At 39.0% G+C, this 12,625-nt stretch overlaps 2 protein-coding genes across 3 annotated transcripts in view; one reads left to right on the top strand and one right to left on the bottom strand.

Annotated features, from left to right (window-relative positions):
- The first annotated feature begins 2,057 nt into the window (after window positions 1-2,057).
- On the top strand, window positions 2,058-11,608 carry si:ch211-203k16.3 (angiopoietin-related protein 7). Its single transcript, XM_058378778.1, has 6 exons — window positions 2,058-2,546; window positions 5,674-5,908; window positions 7,051-7,188; window positions 8,040-8,256; window positions 8,356-8,551; window positions 9,467-11,608. The coding sequence occupies exons 1-6, from the start codon at window positions 2,202-2,204 to the stop codon at window positions 9,611-9,613; spliced, it is 1,278 nt and encodes a 425-aa protein (XP_058234761.1). The 5' UTR covers window positions 2,058-2,201; the 3' UTR covers window positions 9,614-11,608.
- snx9b (sorting nexin 9b) overlaps window positions 10,686-12,625 on the bottom strand; it is a 37,894-nt gene continuing 35,954 nt past the window's right edge. For both annotated transcript variants that reach the window (XM_058378776.1, XM_058378777.1), the window contains one exon: window positions 10,686-12,354. In XM_058378776.1, coding sequence (XP_058234759.1) covers window positions 12,307-12,354 — 48 coding nt within the window. In that variant the 3' untranslated portion in view covers window positions 10,686-12,306. The remainder of the gene's footprint in view (window positions 12,355-12,625) is intronic.

Here is a 12,625-nt window from a genome sequence, read left to right as displayed (position 1 = left end):
CCATTGTGTCGCATGATGTAGAGGTTCTTTTTGACAAACTTTGAGAAATGAGAATGAATGAATGAATGAATGAATGAATGAATGAATGAATGAATGAATAAATGAAAGAATAAATAAATGAATGAATAAATAAATGAATTAATGAATGAATAAATGAATGAATGAATAAATAAATGAAAGAATGAATGAATGAATAAATGAATGAATAAATAAATAAATGAATGAATAAATAAATGAATGAATGAATGAATGAATGAATGAATGAATAAATAAATGAAAGAATGAATGAATGAATAAATGAAAGAATAAATGAATGAATGAATAAATAAATGAATTAATTAATTAATAAATGAACGAACGAATAAATAAATAATGAATGAATGAATAAATGAATGAATGAATGAGGGGTGCTGCATCATGGTCTCTGTATCTCTGTCTCTCTCTCTCTCTCTGTCTCTCTTTCTCTCTGCCTCTCTCTATCTGTCTCTTTCTCTCTCTCTCTCTCTCTCTCTCTCTCTTAATTATGAATCCTATTAGTAAGGATTACAGGGATAAGATGTCTACTGACAGTCCCTCTGTTCCACATAACAGAGTCAGAGAGAAGAGAGAGAGAGAGAGAGAGAGAGAGAGAGAGATGTAACAAACATGCTATAGATGGACCATGAGGAAAAGAAAAACATCATTTACAGGTAATCATTAACCTCTGCCTTTTTTATTATTGTGTAGAACTTGTTTTTCTGCGCTCAGGTTTCCTGACATGGAGAGACGATCCTTCCTTCCTTCCGTCTTTCCTTCCGTCTTTCCTTCCTTCTGTCCTTCCTTCCTTCCTTCCTTCCTTCCTTCCTTCCTTCCTTCCTTCCGTCTTTCCTTCCTTCCTTCTGTCCTTCCTTCCTTCCTTCCTTCCTTCCTTCCTTCCTTTCTCCCTTCCTCCCTTCTTTCTGTGAGCTGAGTATTTATTAAACGCAGGTTCACACAGTAACCAAGTTTATCCTAAATAACCTAAATAAGTTAAACCCGCTCGTTTGTCACCGCTGTCCCTCCCTGAGGGCCGATTTTCTGTCGTGCGGGTGAATAAAACGTCCTCCAAAACAAACGGAAGAACTCTCTCGGTCTAATAAAAGTGTCAGAGCAACAACCCGGAGGCCCCGGGACCCTCGTCCATCACGGTGATTCACTCTCCGGATGGAGTGCTAACAGTCAGGATGGAGATATTAGTCAGGAGGAATGTAAGGAGCTGCTCTCTAATGTTGTAAGCTTAAGCACCAGCATCACCCGGTGAACCCACAGAGCTGTCCTCAGGTCACGCTAGCACTTTAATGCGACTAGATGATGGAGGGTGTGTAATCGAGTCACAAACAGCTCCGTGTCACTTCCTGATTTTTAATTTTTTTTCCCCTCCTGAATCTGAAAACATATGTTTGAAAGAAACGCCATATTTCACTCTCTGTGGATCAAATCATCGGTCGTGTCCTGATACGCTGTCGTTTCCATGGTAACAGCAAATTTACATACAGAGGATGCGCCATGTGATTTAATAACACTCGTAACGAATTCATTTAATTTAACAGAGCAAACCTAATCATCACTGGTTCTGCAAGGAGACTTTTATTATATATATTTATGGAAGGAGTCTCCAGTTTCAGGGCTTCATAACGGTCAGTTTTTCCTTCACAGTATATATTTATGTTTCTCAATGACACAAGCAGCTGAGTTTATTTCTTCATTAACGAGGGAAGGACTGTATTGTATTGTTAATGTAACGATTAACGGATAAAAAAAATATGATGTTGTTTATTAGTAAAATAAAAAATTGGAATTTTTTCGTGGTATAAGAAGACTTAAACACTTCATCATGTGGAAAAGAGGAAAATAATCAAGAGGATTATTCATCAAGAGGAAAATAATCAACGTCATGGTATTGAGTCTAACTTTGTGACATCACACAGCTGTGTTGATTATTTTTCTGTAAAGACATGTTCCCCGAGTGTTTTAGTCCAAACTGACGTGTTTTGGGATTGTGTCATCAGTTCCTTCCTGTATTATTTTTACAGTAGATATCATTTCTAATGGAAAGACAGATGATATTAATCAGACTCTCCAGAAGAAAACGTCATTTTCACGTCACTGAGTCTGAAGGCTAAAGAGGACGTCATGCTGCTGTGAGCCGCCTCGGATCCTTCCAGAAATCCGGCCCGAGGGTCATGCAGATGGATCCTGGGACTCTTTTCACCCTCCTGATGGTCCTGTTAGGCGTCAGGGCGAGCGAGAACGGCCGCTCGGAGCACACACACCAGGTGAGCACGTCTCAGTGCGGCGAGTACAGTAACCAGGTGATGAAGGACGGCACGTGCAAACTGGTGGCCACGCTGCCACAGCTGGACGACCATCGCTGCCCCGACATGTTCCGCTGCACGGATGAGGTTTCCTACTGGCTTCACGAGAATGAGGAGCGCAAGCAGCAGATCCTGGCGCTGCACGAGACCATCTCCGAGCTGCAGGAGGAGCTGCGTAACCATAGACACCGAGTTAAAGTCCTCGAGCTGCAGGTCAGTGTGTGCGTGTGTGTGTGTGATTTCACATCTGGGCAGATGTTTCAAGGTTTAAAGGTGCACTAGTTAGAACTTCGCCTCTAATGGTTTTTAAGGTAAACTAATATGTAATGGATAGATAGATAGATAGATAGATAGATAGATAGATAGATAGATAGATAGATAGATAGATAGATAGATAGATAGATAGATAGATAGATAGATAGATAGATAGATAGATAGATAAGTAAAAAGATACTAGCGAGCGAGAACAGGAAGTGCTCAGATCCTGGTATTTCTGTCTGAAATGTATAAAGCCCTCAGGTTATTATTGAACTCTCCAATAACAGTGTGTGTTTTCTCTGGTTCACACTGACTGACCTCGGGTCTTTGTTTCTTTTCTCGATCCTCCTTGACCCCGAGTGCTAACAGGATTAACCGGAGACCTTGACTCCACGTGCTTGGCCTCGTATCCGTGCTCGTAATCTCGTCACCCTTGGCTAGCGGCTTACTGACACACTGCAGCTCGGTCACGCAGATACAGCTGAGAGAAAAGCTGTGTGGGTTTTAATAGGAAATAAATGCTAATGAAGCTGTATTCTTGTTTTCTGCTATCAGTTAGATATTTAATCTGATATATTTTAATATTAAATACCAAAGCACTGCAGAGCTCTCCATTCTGATTTACTGAGTTCTAAATCGTACAAAGATTAGCGTAAAAACACACTTTATACCTCTTACCTTATCACACATCTTTCATTTTCTTAAAGCTACTTATTTAATTAATGTTAAATGCTCAAGAAATGCTTAAAGTGATATTTAATGTTCTCGATTCTGATTGGTCAGAAAGCGACTCTGATTGGTCAGAAAAGTGTTTATTAATGTTCTCGATTGTGATTGGCTGGCCAAAAAGTTTTAATTAATATTCTTGATTTCTAAATGGTCAGAAAGTGATGATTAATGTTCTTAAAAATGTTGATTAATGTCAATGTCTCATTAATGTTCTCGATTCTGATTGGTCAGAAAGTGTTTATTAATGGTTTTTTTTTTTTTTTTCAAATCTGATTGGTCAGAAAGTGACAATTAACGTTATTGATTCTTACTGTCTGTCCAAAAACTTTTTGTTTAATATTCTTGATTTCTAAAAAGTGACTATTAATGTTCTTGAAAATGTTGATTAATGTTCTTGCATTCTGATTGGTCAGAAAGTGTTGATTAATGTGCTTGAAGTCTGATTGGTCAGAAGCTGTTGATTAATGTTCTTGAGTCTGATTGGTCAGAAAGTGTTTATTAATGTTCTTGATTCTGATTGGTCAGAAAGTGTTGATTAATGTGCTTGAAGTATGATTGGTCAGAAGCTGTTTATTAATGTTCTTGATTCTGATTGGTCAGAAGCTGTTGATTAATGTTCTTGAGTCTGATTGGTCAGAAGCTGTTGATTAATGTTCTTGAGTCTGATTGGTCAGAAAGTGTTTATTAATGTTCTTGATTCTGATTGGTCAGAAAGTGTTGATTAATGTGCTTGAAGTATGATTGGTCAGAAGCTGTTGATTAATGTTCTTGAGTCTGATTGGTCAGAAGCTGTTGATTAATGTTCTTGAGTCTGATTGGTCAGAAGCTGTTGATTAATGTTCTTGAGTCTGATTGGTCAGAAGCTGTTGATTAATGTTCTTGAGTCTGATTGGTCAGAAAGTGTTTATTAATGTTCTTGATTCTGATTGGTCAGAAAGTGTTGATTAATGTGCTTGAAGTCTGATTGGTCAGAAAGTGTTTATTAATGTGCTTGAAGTCTGATTGGTCAGAAAGTGTTTATTAATGTGCTTGAAGTCTGATTGGTCAGAAAGTGTTTATTAATGTGCTTGAAGTCTGATTGGTCAGAAAGTGTTGATTAATGTGCTTGAAGTCTGATTGGTCAGAAGCTGTTGATTAATGTTCTTGAGTCTGATTGGTCAGAAAGTGTTTATTAATGTTCTTGATTCTGATTGGTCAGAAAGTGTTGATTAATGTGCTTGAAGTATGATTGGTCAGAAGCTGTTGATTAATGTTCTTGAGTCTGATTGGTCAGAAGCTGTTGATTAATGTTCTTGAGTCTGATTGGTCAGAAGCTGTTGATTAATGTTCTTGAGTCTGATTGGTCAGAAAGTGTTTATTAATGTTCTTGATTCTGATTGGTCAGAAAGTGTTGATTAATGTGCTTGAAGTCTGATTGGTCAGAAGCTGTTGATTAATGTGCTTGAAGTCTGATTGGTCAGAAAGTGTTTATTAATGTGCTTGAAGTCTGATTGGTCAGAAGCTGTTGATTAATGTTCTTGAGTCTGATTGGTCAAAAGCTATTGATTAATGTTCTTGAGTCTGATTGGTCAGAAAGTGTTGATTAATGTGCTTGAAGTCTGATTGGTCAAAAAGGTTGATTAATGTGCTTGAAGTCTGATTGGTCAAAAAGGGTTGATTAATGTTCTTGAGTCTGATTGGTCAGAAACTGTTGATTAATGTTCTTGAGTCTGATTGGTCAGAAACTGTTGATTAATTTTCTACACCAGAATCTTGCAAATCACACGTTTATATTAATGAACTTGTCCTAACATTTTATCGTTTCTATAGCAACAGCTGCTTCAATCATTTATTACATTTTATTCAGGTTTATTTATCAATAAATGAAGACAGTGAGTGTAGTGAGGGAATGACAGCTTATAGCCATTTCAACAGGAAGTAGCGAGTATCAGAATCTCTCTACAAGATTAAACATAACAATAAACTGCAATATTATGATGTCATTTAACAGATAAAAAATGTTGATGATGTAAGAGGAATAAAACATTTCACGAATGCTGTTAAAGCTACATGAGCTACAGGGGCATGTTAGCGTGTTAGCTCTGTCATTTTACCTTGCTGTGGCTGATTATTTTCCTCTAACAGAAAGCCTCCTCATGCTCTACTCCTATAACCTAGCACACTAAACCTCACGCTGCTGCTAATAAAGACTGTGTTGATTTCATGGGGTGTGCAAACTTTTGCACTTGACTGTAGATCTTGCTGTTTTTCTCCCTTTTCAGGCAGAGCTGTAAATATTCTGGTGTTTTATTTCTAGCACTAGATCTCATGTGAAAGTCTTCCACTGTTGTTTCCATGCGCCTTTGCACAACAGAGTGAAGAAAAGTTTCACGTGAACTCGTCTCAGGAGCATCGCTTCCGTGAGCTGGAGGGTCAGTACGCTGAGGCCACCACGCTGCTGCACGTCCAGGGCTCGCTCATCTCTGACCTGCAGGCTCAGATCCGTAACCTCTCCATGCTGGTGGAGAAAGTTCGAAGGAACCCCGGGTGCATGATCAACATCGTCCGTACCAGCCCTGTGCTCAGCTCCCAGCACACCCTGCACCCAGGTCAGTACCGAATGACTAGTGACATCACACAGCGGTCTGTCCAGTAGCACGAGCTGAGATGGTCTCATGTTTAGAAAGCTTTTTTATACCAGACAGCCACCAGGGGGCGCTCTAACACATACAGAAGTATAATATTTTCCACAGTAGATCATGTGGACATGGTTATAGTTTCTACTAATCCTTGGAGAATTTTCCTTTTTTTAAAAAAACTTTTTACATTTTCACTTAAGTGCAAAATTTCCTTAAAGCTCCTGATTCAATTAATGTCCAGTGCTCAATTCTGATTGGTCAGAAAGTTTAGTTCATTTCTAATTTTATTTGTTTAGCACTTTATAAAGCGGTATAAAGCTTGTCCCTGTGTATTTTCTTCTTTACTTATTCACTGTATTTAAAACATGCAAAGAAATTTAAATATATATAATATATATAAAAATAATATATAAATAAATAAATATATATAAATATAATATTTTAATTTTTAATATTATATAAAATAATTAGGTTTAATATTTTCTTTTAAACTTTTTCCCCCCATACATTCTTTGAACTCTTTCCATATCTCTAATTTGATTCTCTCAAATGTACAGGTGTGTGTGTGTGTGTGTGTGTGTGTACCTTTAAAGCTTTGAGCTCGAATCATGTACTCTGGAACTTTCCGCACAACACCCTTGCCTCCCCAGATTTCTTACATATATATTTTTCCCCCTTTGCTACTGCACATTATTCTATTTCTATTTTTATTCTACATTTTTTGTCTATTTTTATTCTATTTTTTTATATTCCACTTACACGGACAGTGTGTGTGGTTGTTTATGTGGTGCCTAAAATGTTTAATTGAATTAGAAATCATATTTAAAGTTGATTCCAGTTGAAAACTTAAAGTTGAACTTATATATAAATTGTATTTTTATATATATATATATATATATATATATATATATATATATATATATATATATATATATATATATATATATATATATATATAAAACTTTATACTCTGGGTCTTTCTGTACAATGCTGACCTTTTTCAAAATGTAAAATCTCACACCATATCACGTCAGCTTTATATCCAGAACTTCATATTCATGTAACTGGAATATAATTGAACTGAAGATTTGTGTGTGTGTGTGTGTGTGTAGAGATGCAGCGTGTCAGAAACTGCCCCATCGACTGCGCCTCCATCTACTACAACGGCGTGAGGAGGTCCGGCATCTACACCGTGGTGCCATCTTTAGGAGCCATGCCTGTGGAGGTGTACTGCGACATGGACACGGACGGTAAACACCGGATTACTACACACTCACTGACGCTGTGATTTTAATTTATTTCAGGTAAAAAAGATGAGGATTTTTCTTTCCTCAGGTTTTATTAATCAAATCTCTACATACAGCAGCTGTGTATCAACAGTGTATCTCTACCAACAGCAGTGGAGATCATTTGGAGTCTGAATTTAAGGGCAAATCTAAGGGATTATGTTTAATTAGCATCTCATGGGATGTGGTAGCTTAGTGGTTAAGGTGTTGGACCACTGATCATAAAGTCCAACACCTTAACCACTAAGCTACCACATCCCATGAGATGCTAATTAAACATAATTATGGTTCGTAGATCATGATTATATAAATCACAGGGCCGGCATTTTACTAATTCTCAGGATTGCACGATCCATGGCCAGGGTGAGTGGGCGGGGCATAGATTCTAGCCTTTGTCAATCACAGTGCCTCTAGCCAATCAGATGTGAGTGCATGTATGAGGAAGAGGGCAGATACCTCGTTCCCCTGAGACTGATGCAGACTGATAACGATGTAACATACAGCGATCTGTACTATGAAGCCATCAGTAGGCGTTCCTGCTATTGGTTGCCATGGTAATAACGTCTCTCAGCGGGCGATTGAAAGCTTAGAAGAAAGAAATTCATCATTTTTAAGTGGAAAAAAAATTATTTTTATTTATTTGGAATCTGTTGGGAAGAACCTAGGAAGCATACTTATTCCTGTTTATTATAAATACACAACACCGCTGTACATCGAGACGCTGTGGACTTTCCCACAGGTTTAAGTGTGAGAGATTTTTATTTGTAATATGTTTATAAGCCGAACTGAACCCCGGTGTGTTGTTTGTCTCTCAGGCGGCGGCTGGACGGTGATCCAGCGTCGGCAGGACGGCTCTGTGAAGTTCGACCGAGGCTGGAAGGAGTATAAGGACGGTTTCGGAGACCTGCACACCGAGTACTGGCTCGGGAATCAGCACATCCACGCCCTGTCCACTCAGGGAGACTACACACTGCGTATAGACATGGAGGACTGGAGTGGAAAGCGCAAACACGCTCTTTATCAAAGCTTCAGGTGAGGAGTTATAAACTGTTATAAATGTGTCAATAACATTAACACTGTCCTTAAATAAAGTGTATTCAGCTGTGTGTGTGTGTGTGTGTGTGTTGGCAGGATCGAGGACGAGGCGGCCCAGTACAGGCTTCACGTCTCGGGCTTCAGCGGTACGGTCGAAGACTCCTTCAGCTGGTATCACGATAAGCAGGACTTCAGCACACCGGATACAGGAAACATCTGCGCTGAGATCTCACACGCAGGCTGGTGGTACAACCAGTGTTTCTACGCCAACCTCAACGGCGTCTACCACAAGGTGAAGTCTAATCAAGATCCATCTCTTTTACCTCCTCAGGAAGTTCTTGTTGTTTTTCTTTTCTCATCTTTTGGTGTGTTGGTCAGAGATGTAAAAGTAATTAATCCCGATTTCTCTAAAGCTGCTTTTTGACTAGAGTCTGATGTCAGAGGGTGGAGTGAAAACACCGTGTTACGCCGCTTATCTAAGTGTTATTAGATGTGCGATATAAACATCTCACTTCTTTAAAAAAAAAAAAGATTTTTTTTATTTACAAAAGTTCACTCCCAGAACAAAAATCTACAGGTAATTTCCTCATCCAGGATGTTCATGTCTTTCTATCTTCAGTCGTAAAGAAATGATGTGTTTTTTTCTTCAGGATTTTTCTCTATATATTGGTGTTCAATGGTGCCCCGAGTCTAACCTTCCAAAGAGCTCTAAACCTCCATCCCAGCCCAGGAAGAGCTACAGACCCAGTGTTTACTAGTGTGCAGAAGGAGGAGCGCTCTGATGTTGCTGCGTGTGGAATGAGACAAAGTTATATGTCTTTATATGTCTAACGATAGATAGGAGTCTCCTCCCTGGGCTGGGATGGAGGTTTAGAGCTCTTTGGAGCTGCATTTAAACTGCATTTTGGAAGGTCACACTCGGGGCACCATTGAAGTCTACTATACGGAGAAAAATCCTGAAATGTTTTCCTCAGAAAACATCACTTCTTTACGAGTGAAGAAAGAAAGACATGAAGATCCTGGATGACGAGGGGGTGAGGAAATTATCTGTAGATTTTTGTTCTGGGAGTGAACTTCTCCTTTAACATCGTCCTTTCAGGAATGTTCTGTTTAACTGTCCTTGTTTCCTAACCTTTACCTCACATCAATCAAATCAAATCAGATTTTACGTCTCGTCCGTAACGTGTTTTCCTCTGTGCTTTTTCAGGGTGGACGCTACTCTCCGAAAGGGAAAAATACTCTTGGACCTAACGGGATCGTCTGGTTCACCTGGAAAGACTCAGACTATTACTCCCTGCGTAAGGTGACCATGATGATCCGACCACGCACCTTCCGACCTCACCTGTCTCCCTAGGGACCCTACGGCGGCTACAGCCAGCCGATCGGAGCACGAGGGAGATGACCCTGACGATGGACAGGATGGCGATGCCACTTTGTTTTTTTAAAGGAGAGGATCCTGTGGTACTTCTGATCACGGAAGGTTTGGTTTTAGGCGTCAAAGAAAAAGCCGTTTCTATTCCTGCAGCCTTCAATTTCAACACTGTTAAGGATCATTATTTTCTAGCTTGTATAGAAATGTTTAGAGATATCTATACTTCTATTTAATCCCCCTTCTTCCGTCCGAGACGTTTCCGTCCACCGTGTCCCCCTCGCTCGCATTCACAAAAAAAACAACACGCTGCTTCATCCCTCCTCATTAACACTCCGCTCACACGCCACCTCCTTCTCCTCGAGAGCTCAGGAAATCAGCCACGTTTAAGAGAAATACAAATCAAAGTTTATTAAATCATATCAGAATTACTTTTCTGGCTTTTTTTTTTAAATGTCATTCAGGGTGCAAATAAGATTTCAGACATCGCTATACATAAAAATGATACACGAGGAACTGAAGCACATGCAGCCATTGGCGTATATATATATATATTTTATAATGTGTGTGTATGTGTGTGTGTATATATATATACGCTCGTTTGAGGAGGAAGAGAAGTGCTCAAGGAAAAAAAAAAAGAAAAGATTGCACAGAGATGACTTTCTTTGGAGGAAGGAAAGAAAAAGATGCTGCTGTAGATTGTTGTGTATGATGTGGGATAAAATACATGTGCAAAAAGGACCAGCCCTCCTTTAGATGCTTAGAAACCAGACTCGTGTATGTGTGTGTGCGCGAGAGATTATAAACAGGTTATAACACATTGCTTGCTGTAGTTTGGCACTGTGAATGGAAAGTGCATAGCGTATGACGCATGCTGAAGTTCCTCAGCGCAGAAAGGCACAGTGAAGAAGATTAAACCTCGGAGACGCCAAAAGAAAAGATGAAATAGTGTGTAAGATGCAGGTCCTCTCTCTTCTTTGCTTTCGTTTTGAATCTCTATACCGTGTGTCATGATATTTTTTGTGCCACTGGGATATTTACTTGTGGGGGGGGGGGGTGTTTAAGTTTAAAACTCAATACAAAATTCAGTGTTCATGAAGTCAAATCTGGTCACGTTTCCTACACTGGGCCTTCATAAGCATAGGTGTAGATTTTTACACATTCTTCATCATCATCATCATCAGTAGCCAAGTTATTCTGAGATATTTGTTTAATATATTTATGGAAGGAGTCCCCGGTGTCTGCTTTGCGTCAGTCTCGGTGCGAAGCTACAACTTTTCTTCCAATTAAATGAAAGAAATGTTTGTAGGTGTTACTATAGCAACGTCGCTGACTCGTTTTTCCTCAGACGTTAGAGGTAACTATAATCAGATTTTAATTGTACAAAACATAGTAATTAATCGCATTTCCAAACTTGGAGGATTACAACACCTCGGGACGTGCAGTTACTGGAAAATAAATCAACTTCAGGGTGGAAACAGGATCTCTGAAGGTCAGGAGTTTCCTCCAACATGGACAACAAAGGACACACCAGCCGTAAGAAGCTACTTATAAAGTAATCCACCGGTGATATTATCCTTTCTATTACAAAACATCTCTCACTGAATATTTTTTCTTGGTATAACGAAGCGCTTCAGTCGACTCGCTCATTTCCTCTTTCTCTGATTAGGAAGGAACATAATCTTTCTGGAATTTCTCATCCTCAACAGTCTAGAGGAGAGATACGTATATATACACATCACTCATCGCAGTGCTAACAAAATCTGAGCCACTCTGGAGCAAAAAAATTGACGACACATTTCCCACTTCCATGGAGCAAAATCACCATTCTTTATCGTCGACATAACTTAAATAAGAAGCCCAGGCTACATGGATGTGCTGTTTGAGTAGAAGAAAAAGCTATAAAATTCACAGTAACACTCTTGACCTGTCTGATTATAGAGATTATTCCTACTTTAAACTTCAAAAAAAATTAAATAATCTGATGTGATGTCTCAATGGAAGCCTTTAGTTTACTATATATATGATTTATACTTGTGGATGTTTTATGAATGCTCAGTGTATAAATAATGCACCTCCTCCACATTAATTATAAAGCCGTAGATGGATATTCCAGACTGCTGATTGGCTGGGGGGATTTTTATAAAATGAACAGAACATGACTCATGGCACCGAAATCTGAGCAGGAAATTTTGCTGAATCTGATTATTTTAGAATTAAAGGAGTTGCCTGATGTCAAAAATTCAGCTTTGAAATTGTGTATCGGGTTTTTAAAAAAATTAGCTAAAAATAATCATTCGGATTTTCTCTCCTAGCAGCACAAAAATCATACACAATAATCTCACAGGACCAGAGAGAAAACGCTGGACGGAATTAACGTTACACCATGAGATGTAGAGTAGAGAGAGAGAGAGATGAAGAGCTTGGCTTAAAAACTGAACATTACATGCAGATGTTTTTTTGCTGAAAGAGGATGTGATATTTTACCAAACCTCCTTTGGTCTGAGATCAACATAATCTTTTTATGGCACTGAGGTCAAAGACAAAAAGATGTTAAAGAGGAACAGAGAAAGTAGACAGAGAGAGTGCAGGAGAGAGTGATAAGAAAGAAACAGGGAAGGGGAGAGAGAGACAGAGAGAGCGCACCCTGGGGGTGAGATTCAGTTCAGTCCTCTTCTTTACATGGTAGTGAACTGACTGTGAGCGTGTCTCAGCTTCTCAGCAATCTGGAAAAACACAACACTTTCAGTTACACACACACACACACACACACAAACAGAAAAACAAATACAAACACACATACTACACAAACAAATCTACACACTCAAACAAAAACACACTCACATGCACACAAACAGAAAAACAAATACAAACACACTGCACAAACAAATCTACATACACACAAACACACACTCACATGCACAGAAACAGAAACACAAACACACACACACTGCACAAACAAATCTACACACACACAATCAAAGAGCAACCCTGAAG

Source organism: Hemibagrus wyckioides, linkage group LG25 (genome assembly GCF_019097595.1).
Source record: "Hemibagrus wyckioides isolate EC202008001 linkage group LG25, SWU_Hwy_1.0, whole genome shotgun sequence".
Lineage (NCBI taxonomy): Eukaryota > Metazoa > Chordata > Actinopteri > Siluriformes > Bagridae > Hemibagrus > Hemibagrus wyckioides.
Note: the sequence above shows the minus strand (reverse complement) of the source record. Positions and strands in the feature narration are given on the sequence as shown.